The sequence below is a fragment of the Hyaena hyaena genome, unplaced genomic scaffold (genome assembly GCF_003009895.1).
Source record: "Hyaena hyaena isolate Hyena2069 unplaced genomic scaffold, ASM300989v1 scaffold_257, whole genome shotgun sequence".
In the NCBI taxonomy this organism is placed as follows: domain Eukaryota; kingdom Metazoa; phylum Chordata; class Mammalia; order Carnivora; family Hyaenidae; genus Hyaena; species Hyaena hyaena.
The window spans coordinates 203,487-224,128 of NW_024080889.1; the positions used below are offsets into that span (position 1 = coordinate 203,487).

At 34.5% G+C, this 20,642-nt stretch overlaps 1 protein-coding gene across 4 annotated transcripts in view; it reads left to right on the forward strand.

The window, feature by feature from the left end:
• The window catches only part of FAF1 (Fas associated factor 1), a 451,681-nt gene that overhangs the window by 137,934 nt on the left and 293,105 nt on the right, over window positions 1-20,642 (forward strand). For all 4 annotated transcript variants that reach the window (XM_039245398.1, XM_039245400.1, XM_039245401.1 and 1 more), the window contains one exon: window positions 5,354-5,559. In XM_039245398.1, coding sequence (XP_039101329.1) covers window positions 5,354-5,559 — 206 coding nt within the window. The remainder of the gene's footprint in view (window positions 1-5,353; window positions 5,560-20,642) is intronic.

A 20,642-nucleotide genomic window follows, 5' to 3' on the forward strand; every position in this document is an offset into this window, starting at 1 on the left:
TAATATAGAGAAGAAGATCAGTTGCCTTCTGTTATCCCTTCCTACGTAGTAACCCTAACTCCATGAATTGGGAAACCAGTGAGGGATGTCTACCAGTTACTGAAGGTGTCTCTTTCAATTATACATTCAGAATCTAGAGAGAAATTGCAGGGTGGGTTGACAGATTGTTTGAACATAGTATGAGTGGACTTGGGCCAAAATTTCACTTACCATCATTATCTTCCACATTTATATCCCTAGGAATTAGTATCAGTTTAGAGTTAGCATCTAGTAATCCCCTAAAGATTTAGGTGTTTTACTTTTATTGGCACACAGACAGTCTAGTTAAAGGCTGAGGTCTCTTAGGTAAAGTCTTAGAGAAAATTTTACAATAGATATGTGTGGCCCTGTTGCATTGTCTTTGTGGGGATCAGGGACTTTATATCTGTGAAACAACTTGTGTTTGGAAACTGAGAGTGACTATGACTCTCCTCTGTGGTTATGGAATTAGGTTTTTGGCTACCAGGTCTAAGGTTTCTCATGTTTTTAGATAAAGCAATATTTTAGTTGGCTGACTTTTAATTTTGTTCCTTAGAAATAATCATGTTCAGTTAAATGTATCTGAAGATCTCTGGAGTTTGAAATCTTCTGATTGCCACATGTTGTCTATGTTGTCTGTTAACATAATTGTTCCCACCTTTTCCTTACTAAGTTCTCCCATTTGACCTCAACAGTCTGGCATCTCATTCATACCCAATAGAGAGACTTACTCAGTAGTTTCATCTCCTCATGTCATTCCTAATGCACAGAAGACAGCCACTATAATTTTTTAAGAAGGCAGACAACCTTACAAATGTATTTCTGAATACTTTAGTGCAATGTCCTCTGGGACCTCATGGATAACGTAGTAGGAAGATATGTGTATGTTCAGACTGTACATGGTAAATCCACTTAAGCATTGTTATTTTTCTAAGCATCTGAATTTCTTCTACATTTTGCCAGCAAAGTTTGGGTATTTCATCTTCATTAAATGTAGACTCCTTTGGGACTTAAGTTTCAGTCAACAAGCAAACTATTAGAGGTACTTAGAGCTGTTAAGAAACATGTTATAGTTGGCCCTATCAAAACTCTTTTGATTAAATTCACTTCAAATTCATTTCCTTGCCTGTTCCCTAGGTTTTTGCTGATATAATTGATCAAAATTTTATAATTATCTTTGGATATAAGCCTTTTCTCAGTTAAGACCCTGTACTTACTTTCTTGAAGCATGCCTAGATTTGATTTTAGTGACAATAAGGAATGGTGGGGGTAGGTTTTGAGAATAAGCATCCCTTTTCAAGGCAATGGTTTCAAGTAAGCATTACTAGTTTTCAACAAGAGGAAGATAACTTTAGTCATGTCTCTGCTTACAAAAGAGGTTCAGAAGGACACCATGGATTCAAGATTGTAACCTTCATCTGAACTCATCTAGGTATCCCCATTCCATATTTTAGGATCCCACTCCTTTCAAAACTAGGCTGTAATTTTCACAAAAGAGATTTAGAAAGTGTATATATTCAGCTTTCACTAATTATGCAAGCTGCAAAATTAAGTTTTGTGTGTGATTCTCAGCAGGAACATACCTGTGGTTATAGGAAATAAGAAAGTGCTACTTCAGAAGTTCTGTAACTTTGTTATCATGGCTTGAACTGAAAGTTAACAACCCTAAGTGTGTCATTTTCTTCTCTTAAACTTTCCATTAGCATCAGAAGCAGCCAACTCATAGTCTTTATTGTCATTATTACTATCATAATGACCAAGTGAAATAGTCATTTGGTCCCCTTAGATACTTGTTTTAATAGGTATGTGATCATAATGAACTATAAGTGATAATTTAATTATTATACCAATGCATGACTTGGATCACTAGTATCTCATTTTCCATTGGCAAGGAGCTCAGCAGTGTATTGAAGGTCAAGGACATAATCAAACCAATTCCTGAATCCAGTTTCCTGTGATGCCTCCATTATCAAAAAACAAATGGGTATTTCAGCAATGTATTGGGAGTTTAATGTAGGATTGGTTACACAGGTGTGGAAGAGTGAAAAAATAAATTGAAGAAACTGAGGTATAGTAACTGCTTCAGGAAGTTATCACTCTTAGGTCTAAATCAAAAGGATTAACAGAACTTTGAAGCTCCGAGGAGCCCCTTAGACGCAAGTGAGGATCAGGCCGCTGTAGAATGCATGCATACTGTTTAGCTGTTCCTGGTGTCTGAAGAGATGTCAGGAAGTTGGTTATATGAATGCTGAAAAAAGCAGGAGACTGAAGGCTACAGTGTGGTACTGACAGAAATATATGTAAACAGGAGGAAGGAAGTCTTTCCTCCTGTCGTCACAAATAATCTCTCTTTGGTATCCCCTATATGCAGAATCTATTAGGGAAACATATGCCAAAATAAATAGAATTTTGGAGAATGCTAGCCCAGGCATCACAGAATAGACTATAGAAGAAAAAATTTGGGAATGCCAGGGTAGCTCAGTTGGTTGAACTTCGCGACTCTTGGTTTCAGCTTAGTCATGATCTCATGGTTTGGGAATTTGAGCCCCATGTTGGGCTTTACGCTGACAGCATGGAGCCTATTTTGGATTCTTTGTCTCCCTCTGGCTCTGTCCCTCCCCTGCTCACATTCTCTCTCAAAAATAAACATTAAAAAAAGTATTTAAAAGAAGAATGAATTTGGAGTTAAGAAAACAATCAGTGACCAGCCTATTAACTTTAGCTATTTTTCTGAGGTTCTGAGAAGTTGTGACAAAATGTAGAGATATTAAGTATCATTTCACACATTCTGTTCATAGATACTTAGGAACTCAATTTGAATTCCAATGGTTGTAGTATTTCCTGCTTTGGTCATTTCTTTTCCATGTCTTCCTTCTAAGATTACTTTGCTTGAGTTTAACAGCTGGGAGAGAATGTTGGGTTTTGTATTTGAATCAGTGATTTCTAGAGTATCTAAACCCTGAGGTCTAAGCTAGTCATTTTCACACTTTTTTGGCCATGACCTATGATGAAGAATGCTTGGAATCCAAAACACACATATGCAAATATCAGAATCAAAAATTTTAGGAACCAATACTTGGTCCTAACTGTTAAGTGCCACGTGCTGATAATTTGTTTCCTATCCTGTTCTTTAAAAGACTGATCACAACTCACTAAATCATTTTGTAATATAAATTTGGTAAACACTAATCAAAGCAATAGTGTGAAGTAAGTGTACATATTTTTTTCTGACTTCTATGAATAGTGCTTAATTGTGTGTTTTTGGTCATTCTTGTTGTTCCTGTTCAGGGTCCCAATCCATTGTTTTTCTCTAAATTTAGGGTGAGAAAAAGGATGTTTTAGAATAGAGTGTGTGAGCTTGTGGTTTTGGCAGTGGAGGAACATATATACATAATGTTGTTTCAATGGAAGCATTCCTTATATTCCCTTCTTCCCTATTCCTCCCAGAAATGGGGAAAAAAGTGACTATATTTGATAAATTAAGTGATTTGGTAAAAAACCAAATCATTTAATAATTATTCCTTTGCTCATTAGTTTGTTAAATATTTAAGTACCTTCTCTATAGATTCTTGAGCTCTGGGCAGATAATATGGCCATTAGAAAAACAAATAGGAACCTTGCCCTTGTGGAACTTATATTCTCTGGGGTCTTAAATGTCAGATGATTGATACAAATTATAATTGGTGGCAGTGAGGAATTAGAACCAGTCTGAGGTAGTGAAACATGCTCTGAGTTGAAAAACATTTAATCTGAGATATGATGTATGGAATATAATTAGCTAGAAGAAGGATGGAATATAGGGATGAGATGAGAAGAATATTCTTAGAAGGACTAGTCTCTGTTCCCCCATGAAATGGGAAGGATCAAGGTAAGAAAGAAGAAATGAAAGGCTGTTGTGGCTGTTAGATTAGAGAGAGGGAGATAGCTTAGTACAAGCTAAGGATGGGAAGGTAGATAGGATTTGAATCGGACAGGGACTTATATGCCTCTTTAACTCTGTGTAAAGAACAGAGGGGAGTACTGAATAAAAGTGATCTGAAGACATTTCTGTCTTTAATTTCATTCTAATGGTGATATGCAGGGTAGCGAGGGGTACATAGAGAGACATTAGGAGGCTTTTGCATCAGACCATACATGACGTGCTTGTGGCCTGCACTAGGGTGTCAGCTTCAGAGGGGAAAGGTGGATGATTTAACTAAAAGATATTTAGGAGGTAAAATTGAAAGGACTGGTTAGGTATGGTGGTTGAGAGAAAAGAAGGTGTCAAGGATAATACCAGGTGTTTCTGGCTTGGGTAGCTATTTTGAGGAACAATGGAAGGAGGATCAGGCTTGGGGAAACATTAAGGAGTTAAACTTTGGATAAATGGAGTTTGAGGTTTGAGATCTTAATAGACACCAGGCATTGTGCTAAGCTTTTAATTTGTTTACCTGATTTAATCCCTACAAATGTAATTAATTTTCTCATTTTACAAATAAGCTAACTATTAAGTTAGAGCAAAGATTTTATTTTTAAGACTTGAACATGTTTAAATGTTACTGAGAAGAATCCAGAGGAGAAGGAGATTTTGAAGATACTAGAAAGGAAAAACATAATCCATAATGTAAAGCTAGTAGAAGATGGTTTTAGATTTTGTATAGATAGAATGATGTCTCCTCTGTTTAAAAGAAAAAAGAGAGTACATATGCAGGTTAGTTTGTGGATTTGATGTCAAAAGGGTAAGGGAATTTCCTCTTGATGGCGTGCATCTGTTTTCTCTGCAAAGTAGGGAAAAAAGTCATCTTCTAAGATTGAGGAGTGTGGGACACCTGGGTGGCTCAGTTGTGTCTGACTCTTGGTTTTGGCTTAGGTTCTGATCTCACGGTTTGAGCCCCATGTCCGGCTCTGCTCTGGCAGCACAGAACCTGCCTGGGTTTCTCTCTCTCCCTCTCTGTGTCTCCCCAGCTCGTGCTGTCTCTGTCTCTCTCAAAATAAATAAACTTAAAAATTTTTTGAAAAAGACTGAGGAATGCATTAAGGAGAATGGAAATTTAAGGATGGTAAAGTTCTGAAATAGTTTTGTGGAAAGTAGAGTTAGTTTACTAACATTGTTAACAACATAATAAATGATTAAGTGCTGATTAAGTCCTAAATGATATGTATGATACTGTTAATAGACATAGAAAGGCAAGGATGGGAGGGAGAGTAATGTGGCCTTCAGTCACTAGAAAAGATTCTATGGAGGAAGTAAAGTGTAAGATAGGAAGACCAACACAAGCCAAGTATGGAAATGGATCCTTAGTGGTAATCTGTAATGATTTGGTTGATGATAATCCTTTTTATGTCAATATTTCAGTGACTATGGAGGTGAGGCCATACCAGGACCTGCATTTGATCCAACAAGTCACCCAACTTCAGCTCCCGCTCCCGCTTCTTCCTCAGCATTTCGACCTGTAATGCCATCTAGGCAAATTGTAGAAAGGCAACCTCGGATGCTGGACTTCAGGGTTGAGTACAGAGACAGAAATGTTGATGTGGTACTTGAAGACAGCTGTACTGTTGGTAAGGTTTTTCCTAACATAAAGCCTTCATAAATAATTTCTTAGGTAAATATTTCATTTATATTCTTTTCTTTTGAGTTGACTGCCGATAAGAAAGGAGAGACAGCAAATTGAGACTGATATTTTCCATACATATAATTATGCTGCATATTTTAAATAATGTGTTGATATTGAGGCAAATTTGAGAATAATTTTTTTGTCCCACTTATATGAAATGGTATAAGATGCTCTTCTAGCGCAGATGCAAATCAAACTGTAAGTATATTGTTAATCAAACTGTAAGTATATTGTGTATCGGACTCTATAGCTGAAATTCATTCATTTTTAATGTTATGGTTAATGAGAAATCAGAAATAAAACATAATACCCTTCTCCCTGTCAGCTTTTCAAAGGAAACTTAAAGTGTATGCCTCCCATTGTTAGACAGATTTTACCAAATTTCTACAGAGAAACTGTGTTGAATTCGTGTTTGGTTCAGATTATTTGACCCATTAATGTAGTTTTGCTTAAAATCTAAATTCTAGATCTTTCTGAAATTTTGCCTTTGCTCTTTTTTAGGGAGATCTTTCCTAATTTTATTTAATTTTATTAATTGAGGTACACTACAGAGAAAAAGCTAAACTGTTGAAAGATTGATCATTCTCAAATACTAATTACATTGTTATTCCTGTACTTAAAGCCATTTAGAGACTTCCCATTGGTTTAGGATAAAATTAAAATCTTTTTACCATGGCCTGTAAAGTCCCTGCTTGATCAGGCCCCTGTTCCATTTCAAGTTTTCATCTGTTACCGCTTTTGTCCTTGTTCACCATGCCTAAGTTTTTATGGGCTTGTTTCAGTTCCTTGAATAGGTTATTAGTTCCTTTATATATATACCTCCTCCCCAGATGTCTTTTCTAGTCCATCTTTTTCTTCCCCTGCTCATTCCCATACCCCCAATATTCTCCTATACATTCCTTCCCAGTCTCCCACTCTCCCCAAATTGTGGTAAAAGAAAGCATATGATATATCTATTCTCTTAAATTTTTAAATGTACAATATAGTTTTGTTAACTATATGTACATTGTTGTATAGCAGATCTCTAGAACTTTTTCATCTTGTATAATTGAAACTTTGTATCCATTGAATGGCAACTCCCCATTTTCTCTTTCTGCTGGCCCCTGGCAACCATCATTCAACTTTCTGCTTAGATGAGTTTAAATACTTTAAATATATCCTATAAGTGGAATCCTACGGTGTTTGTCATTCTGTCTGGCTTATTTCACTTAGTATGATATATTCAGGTTTCATCTATGTTGTAGCAAATTACAGGATTTTCCTCTTTTTATAATGATGAAGTATATTCCATTGTGTGTATATTCTACATTTTCTTTATCCATTCACCCATCTATGAACATTTAGGTTGTTTTCACCTCTTGGATATTTGGAATAATGCTATAAGAGATTGCAAATATCTCTCAAGTTTTTGCTTTTAATTCTTTTGGATAAATACCCAAAAGTGTGATTGCTGGATCATGTATGGTTCTATTTTTAATTTTGAGGGGAATGTTCATATTTTTTAAATAATGGCTACACCGTTGTTCATAATGGCTACACCATTTTACACTCCCATAATGAACAAGCGTTGCAATTTCTCCATATCCTTGTCAACACTTGCTATTTTCTGTTTTGTTTTTGTTTTATAGTGGCCATCTTAACAGGTATGAAGAGATATCTCATTTGTGGTTTTGGTTGGGATTTCCATGGTGATTAGTGATGTTGAGCATCTTCTCATATACCTGTTGGTAATTTGTATGTTTTCTTTGGAGAAATGCATATTCAAGTCCTTGCCCATGATTAAATCAGGTTATTATTTGTTTGCTGTTGAATTGTAGGATTTCTTTATATATTTTGAATATTAACCCCTTCTCAGATATATGGTTTGGAGATATTTTCTCCAGTTCTGTAGGTTGCCATTTTATTCATTGATTCCTTGGCTGCACAGAAACTTTTTTGTTTAATCTAATCTCGATTGTCTATTTTTATTTTTGTGGTCTGTGCTTCTGTGTTATATCCATGAAATCATTGCCGAGACTAATGGTAATGAAGCTTTTGCTTTATATTTTCTTCTATGAGTTTTATAGTTTCAGATCTTATGTTTAAGTCTTTATTTTTTTTCAAAATTTTATTTAAATTCCAGATAGTTAACTTATAGTGTAATAATTTATTTCAGGGGTAGAATTTAGTGGTTCATCATTTACATAAATACTAAATGCTCAGCACAATGAGTGCCCTCCTTAATATTCATCACCCATTTAGCCCATGCCTGCCTCCCTCCCTATTTTGAGTTAGTTTTTTTTTTTTTTTAATATTTTTATTTATTTCTAGGAGAGAGAGAGAGAGACAGCGTGAGCAGGGGAGGGTCAGAGAGAGAGGGAGACACAGACTCTGAAATAGGCTCCAGGCTCTGAGCTGGCAGTCAGCACAGAGCCCGATGCGGGGCTCGAACCCACGAACCGCGAGATCAGGACCTAAGTGAAAGTTGGACACTTAACCGACTAAGCCACCCAGGCGCCCCCATTTGTTTCTTCTTTACTTTCTTTTAGCATTGTTTTGTAGTTTTCATTGTGCACAAGTCTTTTGCCTCCTTGGTTTTTATTCCTGTGTATTTTATTCGTTTTGATGCTATTGTAAATGAGATCGTTTTGTTAGTTTTCTTTTTAGATTATTTGTTGTTAGTGTATAGAAATATAACTAGTTTTTGTATGTAAATTTTGTATTCCTGCAACATTGTCAGATTTGTTTATTAGGTCTAACAGGTTTTTGTTTTTGTTTTTGTTTTTTAAATAATATCTTTAGGGTTTTCCACACATAAGATCATCTGGAAACATAGGTAATTTAATTCTCGCTTTCTGATTTGGAACCCTTTTATTTCTTCTTATTGCTTAATTACTCAGGCTAGGACTTCAGATACTATGTTGTATAGAAGTGGCAACAGTAGGCATTCTTGCATTGTTCATGATCTTTAGAGGAAAAAATTTTTAATTTTCACCATTCAGTATGATATTAGCTGTGGATGTTTCATATATGGCGTTTATTATGTTGCAGTAAATTTTTTTCTGTTTCTAGTTTGAGTATTTTCATTATGAAATGTTGGTGAATTTTGTAAATGCTTTTTCTGCATTTTTAAAGATGATCTTGTAATTTTTTTCCTTCATGCTATTAATATGATATTTATCACATTGATTTCTCTATATCGAACCATCCTTGTATCAGATGCATAATTCATTTGATTATGGTGCATGATCTTTCTAATGTGCTGTTGAATTTTGTTTTCTAATATTTTGTTGAAGATTTTTGCATCTGTATTCATCAGGGATATTGGGTAATAGTTTTTGTTCTTGCTCTTGTAGTGTGTTTGTCTGGCTTTGGCATCAGGGTAATGTCTTCATAAAATGAATTTGGAAGTGTTCTTTCTGCTTTTAGTTTTGGGACAAGTTTGAGAAAGAGTGACACTAATTTTTCTTTAGATGTTTGTTAGAATTCTCCAGTGAAACCATCTGGTGCTGAATTTTTCTTTGTTGGTTTTTGATTACTGATTTAAAAAAATTTTTTTTTCTTTTAATGTTTATTTTTGAGAAAGAGGGAGAGAGCAAGCAGGGGAGGGGCAGAGAGAGATGGAAACACAAAATCTGAAGCAGGCTCCAGGCTCTGAGCTGTCAGCACAGAGCCCATTGTGGAGCTTGAAACCGCAAGCTGTGAGATCATGACCTGAGCTGAAGTCGGATGCTTCACTGACTGAGCCACCCAGGTGCCCTGATTTTGATTTTTTTTTATTACTCTTTACTAGTTACTGATTTTTTTAAATTACTGATTACTCTTTATTAATTATTGATTTGTTTAGATCTCCTATTTCTTTATGATTCAGTCCTTGTAGGTTATATGTTTCTATGAATTCACTGATTTTACTAGGCTATCCCATTTGCTGGCATATAATAGTAGTCTCTATATTTACCTCTGCGATATCAGTTGTAATGTCTCCTTTTTCCTTTTTGGTTTTACTTGACTCTTTCTTTTTTTTTCTTAGTCTAGGGTAAAAGTTTGGTTTTTTTATTGATCTTTTCAAGCCTCAACTCTTAGTTTTACTGATTTTTTAAAAATTGTTTTTCTATTCTCTTTTCGTTTCTGCTCTAACCTTTATTATTTCCTCCCTTCTTTTAACTTTCGGCTTAGCTTGTTCCACTTTTTATAGTTATTTGAGGTATAAAATTAAGTTGTTTATTAGATCTTTCTTCTTTTTTAATGTAGGCATTTACTATCAACCTATCCTAGTACTGCTTTTCCTGCATCCCCAAAGTTTTGGTATGTTCTGTTTTTGTTTTCATTTGTTTCAAAATATTTTCTAAATTTTCTTATGATTTTTTTTCCTTGATCTTTTGGTTGTGCAGGCATAAGTTATTTAATTTCCATGTATCTGTGAATTTTCCAGGATAGATGACATGTTAGGTCACAAACAAGTCTTAACAGATATAAGAAGATTGAAGTCATGCCAAGAATGTTTTCCTGTCACAGTATAATGAAACTAAAACTCAGTAGCAGTTTTCCTTCTGCTTCTTTCTTCTTAAATTTATTAAGATTCATTTATAACCTAACATGTCATCTGCCCTGAAGAATGCTCCACTTGTACTTGGAATTTTGCTGCTGTTCAGTGTAATGTTTTGTATATGCCTGTTAGCTCCATTTGGTTTACAGTGTTAAAGCCCTATGTTTCTTTATTGACCTTCTGTGTAGAAATTTTATCCATTATTGAAATCCCCTACTATTAATGTGTGGTTGTTTATTTCTCCTCTCAGTTCTGTCATTGTTTCATATTATATTGGGTGCTTTGATGTTGAGTACATATGTGTATAGTTATTACATCTTCCTATATGTGAATTGACTCTTTTATCATATAATGTCCTATCTCTCTTGTGACAGTTTTTGAATTAAAGTCTTTTTAGTCTGATGTTAGTATGGCCACAATGCTCTCTTTTGGTTACAATCTGCATAGAATTTTTTTCCACCCTTTCCCGTTCATTCCATGTGTCCATGAATCTGAAGTGAATCTCTTATAGATACCATATAGTTGAGTTTTGTTTTTTTAATCCAACTAGTCTGTGTGTTTTGTTTGGGGAGTTTTATCCATTTACATTTAAGCTAACCACTAATAAGAAGGACTTTACTGTTGCCATTTTGTTGATTATATCCTTTGTTTTATAGCTTTTGTTCCCTCTTTCTCTCTCTTGTTGTCTTCCTTTGTGTTTGTTGATTTTTTTTGTAGTGTCAATCTTTGATCCTGTTCCCCATTTTCTTTTCTGTATCTTCTGTAACTGTTTCCTTTGTATTTTCTGTATCTGTTTTCTTTGTAGTTATCATGGAGCTTATATAAGACATCTTATATTTTTAATAGTCTATTTTAACCTGACAATTTAAGTCATGTATAAAACTATTCTTTATTCTCTCCCTTTGTTATTGATGTCACAAATTACATCTTTGCGTGTTAAGTACCATTATCATCTTATATTTTGTATACTTTTTTCTTTTAACTTCTGTATCAGAATATAAGTTATTAATCACCATTATTACAGTATTCTGTGCTTGTGTAGAGTGTTTTGTAGTGTCTATATATTTACCATTAACAGTGAGCTTTATACTCCTGTGTTGCTATCTAGTAGTATCCTTTTGTTACAACTGGAATACTCTCTTTAGCATTTCTTAAAAGGCAAGTCCAGTGTTGAACTTTCTCAGCTTTTGTTTATCTGGGAAAAGTCTTTATTTCTCCTTAATATATGAAGAATGGTTTTGCTGGAAATACAGTATTCTTATTTGGCAGCTTTTTTCTTTCAGCACTTTTAGTATATTTTTCTATTCCCTCTGGCCTGCAAAGTTTCATTTGAGAAATCTGTTGACACTGGGGTCAGCTCCTTTTATGTGGTGAGCTTTTCACTTATTGCTTTCAAATTTCTTTTTGTCCTTTAATTTGACAATTTGATTTTAATGTTTTTTGGTATGGACTTTTTAGGATTTATTCTTTTTTGGATGTTTTATGCTTTATGAATCTGCAAGTCTATTTCCTTCCCCAGATTTGGGAAGTGTTCAGCCATTATTTCGTCAAATAAGCCTTCTGACCCTTTGTCTTAGTTTTTGCCACTCCCATAAATTCATATGTTGGTCCTTTAATGGTTTCCCGTAAGTCCTCTAGGCTTTTTTCATTCTTTCTCTTTTCATTTTTCTTGTTTCCCTTCTGACTGGGTGATTTCCTTTTTTTTTTTCTTTTTTCTTTCTTTTTTAATGTCTTTATTTTATTTTGAGAGACGGAAACAGAGAGCGAGTGGGAGAGGGGCAGAGAGAGAGGGAGACACCAAATCTGAAGCAGGCTCCAGGCTCTGTCTGGGCTGTCAGCACAGAGCCTGACATGGAGCTTGAACCCACAGACTGTGAGATCATGACCTGAGCCAAAGTCGGATGCTTAACTGACTGAGTCACGCAGGCGCCCCCCACCTTTAAAAAAATTTTTAATGTCTTTATTTTACTGACTGTGTAATTTCAAATGACTTGTTTTCAACTTCACATATTCTTTCTTCTGGTTTATCAAGGCTGTTGTGCCCTTTTAGTGGTGACCTTTTCAATTCAGTTATTATATTCTTAGTGAAATATATACTTATTTCAAAGATGGTGATCAGAAATGCTGGCTTGTCTGGATCATATATGTTAATGTTACACTTTGATTCTATCGTAATTTAGAGAATAATCTATGAAAGTAAGTCAAAATTTTGTTATAAAAACATGATAGAATTTCCAGAGATCACATTTGCTAAAACTGTTGACTTTATAATTCACTTTAAAAATGGACTTGTGCCCAACTATGGTAGAGTAGAAAGAGTCAATTAATCATTCTGTTTAAAAAGAAATAAAATTAAAATAGTTACAAATATATTATAAATGAAATGTGATTCAAAATAAATTCAAAATATTGTTATTGTACAATACACACTTTGTCGTGCTTCTCCTAACTATTGCAGTTTTTTATTTGTTCTGGATTATGGTTATTCTTCTATTATGAATTGCATGCCAGTCAAAAAATCATGTCACATATCTTCTCTGTGTTCACTGTTAAGTTTGTTGATGTGCATCGCTGTGGAAGTTGTATGCAAGGATATTTGGAACTTGATGACTTTTTCTCTTTCACTGCATTTGATTGATTAAATTCTGTTAGTTTTACAGTGATATCATTTGAATCCTTCCTTTATTTTTATCACCTCTATTTTCTTTATTCCTCTAGTCTATATTTTACATAGTTGCCCTATAATGATTTTTCTAGAATATATATCTTCTTATCCATCTCTCAGTGATTCCTTATTTCCTATATTCTGTTTGATTTGCCCTTCCTTGTTTTAGTTTTTTTAGGAAACTCATACTCATCTTTTAACATTCTATGTAAATATTTCTTCTCCTTTATGGGGCCTTTCCTAACCTGCATGGACATAGTAGTTGATTTATCTTGTATGATCCCATAAAATATCATATATACTTTCAAAATGGATTTTAAAATATCTTATTCTTTTTTGTGTGTTTCAGGTTTTCCTTGTGACTGTTAACTTCTCAAACTCCTCAGAGAGTAGGTCTTATTCTTCTTTAAATTCTCCAAGCACAGTGGTTAGCACAGAGCAATACCTGCTGAGAAAATCAATGGCTCAGTATCTGAGCATATGTATGATTTGTATGTATATTAAAATACCACAGGGGCGCCTGGGTGGCTTAGTCGGTTAAGTGTCCGACTTTCGCTTAAGTCGTGATCTCGTGGTTCGTGGGTTCGAGCCCCGCGTCGGGCTCTGTGCTGACTGCCAGCTCAGAGCCTGGAGCCTGTTTCAGTCTGTGACTCCCTCTCTCTCTGACACTCCCCTGCTCAAACTATCTCTCTCTCTCTCTCCTAGAAATAAATAAAACATTAAAAAAATTTAAAATAAAATAAAATAAAATACCACAGGAAAACTTAAAAATATGGACCAGCCTACTGTTATTAAGGAATTGGATAAATCCTAATTTTTCTGTATATGTATACATGTTAAAATGCAAAGAAATGATAAATAAGATGCAGTTTTACAGGTTATTATCAGGAAGACCCAACAATGTATATAAAAGCAAGCCTAAAGGCAGCCGACAACTTTATATCAGAGTGACACCTAGTGGTAACTGTATCAGTCTGTTAATATTTTTAGTGTGTTATTTATTTGTTTGCTTGTTTTCTACAGATTTGTTTTATTACAGATTCTTTTTGGGTTTCCTTATTTTGAATGAATTTAAAGAATTATTTGAAAGCATTGGTTCTTCTATAAAATACTATCTAGTGTGAAATGGTGTGATCTTGAGGGTAGGAATCATTGTGTAGTTTTATGTTTGGGTTAGCACTGGATTTAACCTAACATACAGGTATTTGTTCAATAAAGTTTGTTGAACCAGTGCTCCCAGCAGATTTACTTTTGCTGGGCCTATTTAGCAGAACTTTAGTTTCATTTCTGGAATGGAAAATAGAAAAATAGGTCTGTAATTAGTTTAACCATTTGCCTCATTTTCTTTATTTTTAATCTACTTTCCTAAAACTACTTTAATTATGTTGGATAGAATTTTAGTTGAAATGAATAAGATTGAGTGTGGAAACAGATAAAACATTTAGCAAGTGCATTTTGAGCTTGAAAAACTAGCTTAGGATATTTCAAACCATTTTTTTTTCTTGAATCTATGAACTTAGTTTCCAGTCTTGACTCTGTAACTCAGATTAGCCATGTAGTTTTTGGCATATGTCTTTACCTCTATATGCTCAGCCACCCTTTATGAATAATAAACACTGTATAAATGGATCTTATTATTGTTATTAGTGCATTTGGAAAGAAGGAGTAGCAGTCTTATTTGACTTACACAGATGTTGTGAGCATGACATGACAAGAAGACTAATCATTAGGGAAGGGAGGTGTCTGCAGATTTTGTACATTAGTCTCATTGTTCTTTGGTCTATTTTCAAACTGATATTTATTGCCTCCCTGCCAACAATTGCACACTCCCCAAATTATAAAATTATTTTGATATATAAATAAGCAGCATCTCAGACTGGGCCTTCATGTACATAGTTTATTTTTATTTATGCATTAGAAATGTTTCTTTTACCTAGTTTCACAGTTCTAAAACCTATATTCAGTAAAAAATATTTTTAATAGAGAAGTATATAAAAAAGAAATGAGTATTTTTCCTTTCTCTAATTTTTGATTAAGTTCCTACTGTTAGCAATATGGTATAGAGTTTAAAGTTGCCATTTTATAAAGTATCATTGAGCTTTATTTAAAATTATTGTTCCCTCAACTACTTTTATCATTCATGTCATATTTTGTTGTCTTATCCTCAAAGCAAAGCAATGAAGAAGCATAGACTTATGTTTTCTAGCATCTTATTTTGTGCCATTTATCTTTCAGTCTCCTCTGCCTCTGATAATTCTGTATCATCTTCCTTTGAAAAACTCTTAAGATGATTTTTTTTTCCTGTTTAAAGGAATAAAACATACAGTAATGGCTGTAATAGTAAATAACACTTTACTTTCTCAAGGTCTCATATTTAGCAATTAGTGTTGAATATTAGGATATGAATTCCAAAAGATTTTTGTGTAATCAGAATGGATCATTTTATAAATGTTTTTTTATTACTTTGGGCTTACTTAATATTATGCTGTTTTCAAACTGCATGAAATAAGGGAGTCATTATCCCAGAGGACTCCATGGTATATAACTATATCTGTGAAAAGGGGGAAGTAGACATGGAAATAAAGGGCACTTAACCACTCACTCACTCATTCATTTATTCACACACATACATATGTTCACATTACTTATTGTACAGCAGCCACTATGCTTAGTGCACTTGGTTCCTGTACAACAGTTGGAACAATACTGTGAAGCAGTCGTTGTTATCCGTGTTTCAAAGATGAATAAACTGAAGATCAGAGAATTCTTAAGTCATGAATTCAGTCTTAAACTGAATCTAGAAGCTCATGACTTTCCCATGAAGTAATTTCCATTATGAATGTAGATTGTGCTATGAGAATATTGAAAAGAAAGACTCAGTTTTAGCTGGTGTCTTAAAAGCATGGGAAGAGAATAAATAGGGTTGTGAGGATGGTCAGGAAAGATTTCAGAGAGGGACCAAATCAAGAAATATGAATCAAAATTTGTTATGTGGACACATTAGGCAGGGGAAGTAAGTTTATTATAGGCAAAGAAAGTACAGAAGCAGGAAAGATAATTGTCTGATGGAATAATGAGGAATTTGCAGTCTTGAACATGGAGTTGGGGTTGTGGTCTTGAGTTAGTTGAACAGTTCACTTCAGTGTAACCTCTCTCCTTTTCCACCAGTGACAGATTTATGCTACCCTTCCCTCCCCTGATCTTACCTTAGTCCCTGCCTCTGCCCTTTTATACTCCTTGACTTACTTATTTTCACATTACCTTGACACAGCCAGAACCTGTGTCCCATCTTATAGATGTGAGAACTGACAAAAGAGAATAAGCAACTTACTGGTTCATAGAGATTAATGAGTGTGGAGGGGTCTGTAACTATCTAATCTGGATGTCCATGAATTAAGCAGTCTTTTCCACATTTTTGTCTTAAGGTCACCTACTGTGTGTTTAAATACTTTTAGCAATGAAAATGCTTATTAATTTTAAGGCATTAATTCATTTGTTCAGTAACTCTGTCTAAAGTTTTATAAATATAAACATTTTATACACTAGCTACATGCAAAAAAGAGGTATTAGTTGCATGTGTTTCTTCTTCCTTATTTTGAATTTCCACTTACAAGTTCCATTCCTTTTTTGTTTTTCTATTTATTTATCTTTTCAAAATTTTATTTATTTTTAGTATTTGGTGGGGGGGGAGAAAGAGAGAGAGAGGGAGAGAGATCATGAGTGGAGAAGGAGCAGAGAGAAAGGGAGAATCCCAAGCAGGCTCTACACTGTCAGTGAAGAGCCTGATGGGGCCCTTGAGTTCACCGACCATGAGATCATGACCTGAGCTAAAATCAAGTGTCACACCCTTAACCAACTGGGCCACCCAGGTGCACCCCCACCCCAAGATTTTATTTAAATTCATGTTAGTTAACATGTAATGCAGTATTGTTTTCAGAAGCGTTCCTTTGATCTCAGTCTCCTTTTAGAGACAAAACTTAAAATGTAAATATATTTTCTTTCTTAATAATTCTTCTACTGTTTTCCCCCCATTTCTTCAGACTAAACATTTTTAGTTTGTTTAACCATTGCACAAAGTTGTCAAAAGTAAAATACATACTGTATGGAGATACAACGTATAAAGTATGGTGGCTGTAGTTAACAATGCTATATTTATATTTGAAATTTGCTAAGAGAGTAGCTCTTAAAAAGTTTCCATCACAAGAAAAAAACTTTTAACTATGTGAGGTAAATGATGTTAATTAAACTTATTGTGCTAATAATTTTGCAGTATACATAATAACAAATTATGTTGTATACCTTTGAAGAATACATCAATTATATCATAATAAAACTGAAAAATGCATATTGTAGATGATAGTTGTTATTAGTCATATTTTCTGAGGCATCACTTTGATACTTTTCCATTTTAGAAGCATGTTTAATATTAGGAAGTCAATGCTGCATATACAATGTGACACTCACATTAGTGTCCACCTTGGATTGAGAGATCACAGTTGATATATCCTCTTCCTTGATTGAGGCATATCATTTCTGTTAGTGTAATCTGTATTAATTTCTGGAACCACTTTGTAATGATGTTTCATCAGAGTCTTATAGTGAGGTGATGATTGGCATTACTTCCTACTCTGCTTATTCTCCCTGTTTTTGTTAACCAGTTATTTCACGGTAATTAACAAGCCTTTTTGTTAACTGTGAGATCTTTAAAAACAGGCATGATTTCTTCTTGTTTGTATATTGTACTTGGTGTTTGGCAATAGTAACTAACTTTTTTTAGGTTAAAAATATCTTACCCTGTCCCTCTTTCTGTTTTTTACTTTGCAATATTTTCTTGCAAAGAACTTCCTTTTCTACAGTCCCAGTTCCTGTACACCTTGAATTTCTGATTAGATCAGACCATCCTACTTGTGTTTCTAACCCAACTTGTTTGCTATCCTAGTGGTTTGAAGTCTAGAGAAGAGAAAGCAATAGGAAGATTTATGACATTGCTAGTTATTACCTCGTTGTCGACTAATCTCTTGTGAAAACATAGTGCATTTTGGTATTTTAGGCTTTATGTACTTTTGAGCTGACCCTCTTCCCTCCACTGCTCTCCCAACCCTCTCTCCCCTTTAGTCATTTATGCCATTAGAGGATATTAGACTATCCCACTCACAGATTTGGTTTGGAAAGTCCTGTATAAGCTTGGAAAATAGGTTCTAGTTTGGTGAGGTCCAAAGAGAAATAACCATACTTTATTTAACTCTTGGTCCACAAATATAAAGATTTAGGTTAATTCAAGGATATGTGATAACCCTAGAAAAACAGAGCAAATTGCCTCTCATTTCTTGGCTTGGTCATTACAATAATTCAAACCCTATAGAGACTAGCATCAACCACATTTTCTCCAGAATTCTTAGGCATGTAGAAAACTTGAAAGTTTTGTCTATTTATTTTGTTTTTCCTAATTGGATTAGATCCTTTGCCCCTTAAGTGTTCTGTTGTGGAAATAGCAACCCTCAATCAGATAGCCTCCTAATTATTTTCTCTACCTCTAGTTTTTCTGGATTCTAGCTTATTCTTCATAGTTCTTCTTATTCTATTTGCATTTGTTTATTCCCTCAGTAGGTATTTTCTACTCTGATCCAGGGACTGTAGTCAAGCCTAGATATAGATTGGAGAAGAAAACAGGCATGGTATTTGTCTTCATACAATGTAGAGTTTAGAAGTGTCTGGCAGACCCTCACACTGGGTCATGATCTCACGGTTGTGGGATTGAGCCTCATGTCAGGCTCTGTGCTGACGGCATAGAGCCTGGTTGGGATTCCCTCTCCATCTCCTTCTGCTCCTCCCCTACTTGTGCTTGCTATCTCTCTCTCAACAACAAAAAAAACTCATAGTTTAGTAAGGGATATAGACGTAACCAATTTATAAAGAATAATTTGCAACTTCATGATAAGTGATCTCTCAAAAAATGTATAGATATAATCCTGTCACTCCTGTGATTGAAAAATATTTCAGGGTGCCTGGGTGGCTCAGTCGGTTAAGCATCTGACTTGAGCTTAGGTCATGATCTTGTAGTTTGTGAGTTCGAGCCCCACATTGACTCTGTGCTGACAGAGCTTGGAGCCTGCTTTAAATCCTGTGCGCCTCTCTCTCTCTCTCTCTCTCTCTCTCTGCCCCTTCCTCCCTTGCTCTCTTTCTCTCTCTCTCAAAAATAAATATTTTTTAAAAATTTCATGTACCTTATCAAGTTTAAAAAACCCATATGATCATATCAACAGATACAGAAAAAGCATTTAACAAAATTTAATGTCCATTTGAAAAAAAACTTCCAAAATTAGAAATAAAAGTAGATTCCTCAACCTGATAAAGGGCATTTATTTAAATCCTACACCTAGCATACTTAATGGTGAAGGATTGTATCCTTTCACCCTAAAATTGAGAATAAGGCAGGGATGTTCACTCCTACCACTTCTGTTCAACATTGTCATTCAAAGCATCGTCATTTAAAAATGACATGATAATCAAGTAGCCCCCAAGAATCTACAAAAACAGCTACTAGATATAATAATTGAATTTAGCAGTCACAAGATACAAAGTAAGTATACAAAAATAAATTATATTTCCTTAACTGCAATGAACAATTTGGAAAATAAAATTTTTAAAAGTACATTTTACAATACCATTTTAAAAAAGGGATAAATTTAGCAAAATATACTCAAAAGCATAAAATATTGCTGAGAAAAAGAACTAAATAAATAGATATATCCTGTTCACGAATTATAAATACCATGTTCATTAATTATAAGACTCAAATTGTTAAAATGTCATTTTTCCTCACATTGATCTGTAAAATCCGTGTAATTCCAATAAAAATTCCAGCTTTTCAAAAAAAAGATATTGATGAGTTGAGTCTAATATTTATATTAAAATGCAAATGGTGTAAATAGTTAAAACAATTTTGAAAAAGAAGAAACTTGGATGCTCCATGCCACATCATTTCAAGACTGATTTTAAGACAATAAATGTGACAATGTAGTATTGGCAAAGAAAGACAAATAGGTCATTGAGACAGAATAGAGTCCAGAAATAGACCCCACATTTACCTGTTAAGTATCTTACAACTTGTCAAGTTAATTCAACTCTGTAAGCCTTTTTAAAAAATTTTTTTAACGTTTTATTTATTTCTAGAAGAGAGAGAGAAAGACAGTGTGAGCAGGGGAGGGTCAGAGAGAGAGGGAGTCACAGACTCTGAAACAGGCTCCAGGCTCTGAGCTGGCAGTCAGCACACAACCCGACGCAGGGCTCGAACCCACGAACCGCGAGATCATGACCTAAGCCAAAGTCGGACGCTTAACCGACTAAGCCACCCAGGCGCCCCTGTAAGCCCTTTTAAAAAATGCAGGTGGCACTGTTGTATATCCAAAATGCCAAAATGCCAAAAAAAAAAAAAAGAAGAAGCAACAGTAATAGCAGTAGTAACTTAGCCCTTACACCACCTACCAAAATTAGCCCCAAATAACTGACAGACCTAACTATAAGAGCTGAAACTGTAGAATTTGAAAAAGAAAATTTTGAGTTTGTTTTAGACAAAGTTTGTCCATTTTTTCGCCAAATAGGACACAAAAAGTACAAACTATAAAACTATAAGAGAAAAATTGAAATACCAAACTTCATCGAAATTAGACACAGTGCTCTTTGAAAGACATTGATTCCTAAGAAAATGACAGGGTAAGCAGAGGACTTGAAGAAAATATTTGCAAAACACACGCCTTATGAAGGACTTGTGTCTAGAATATCTAAAGAATTCTCAATCTTAAGAAAACACCCAATAAAAAATGGCCAAGAGATTAGA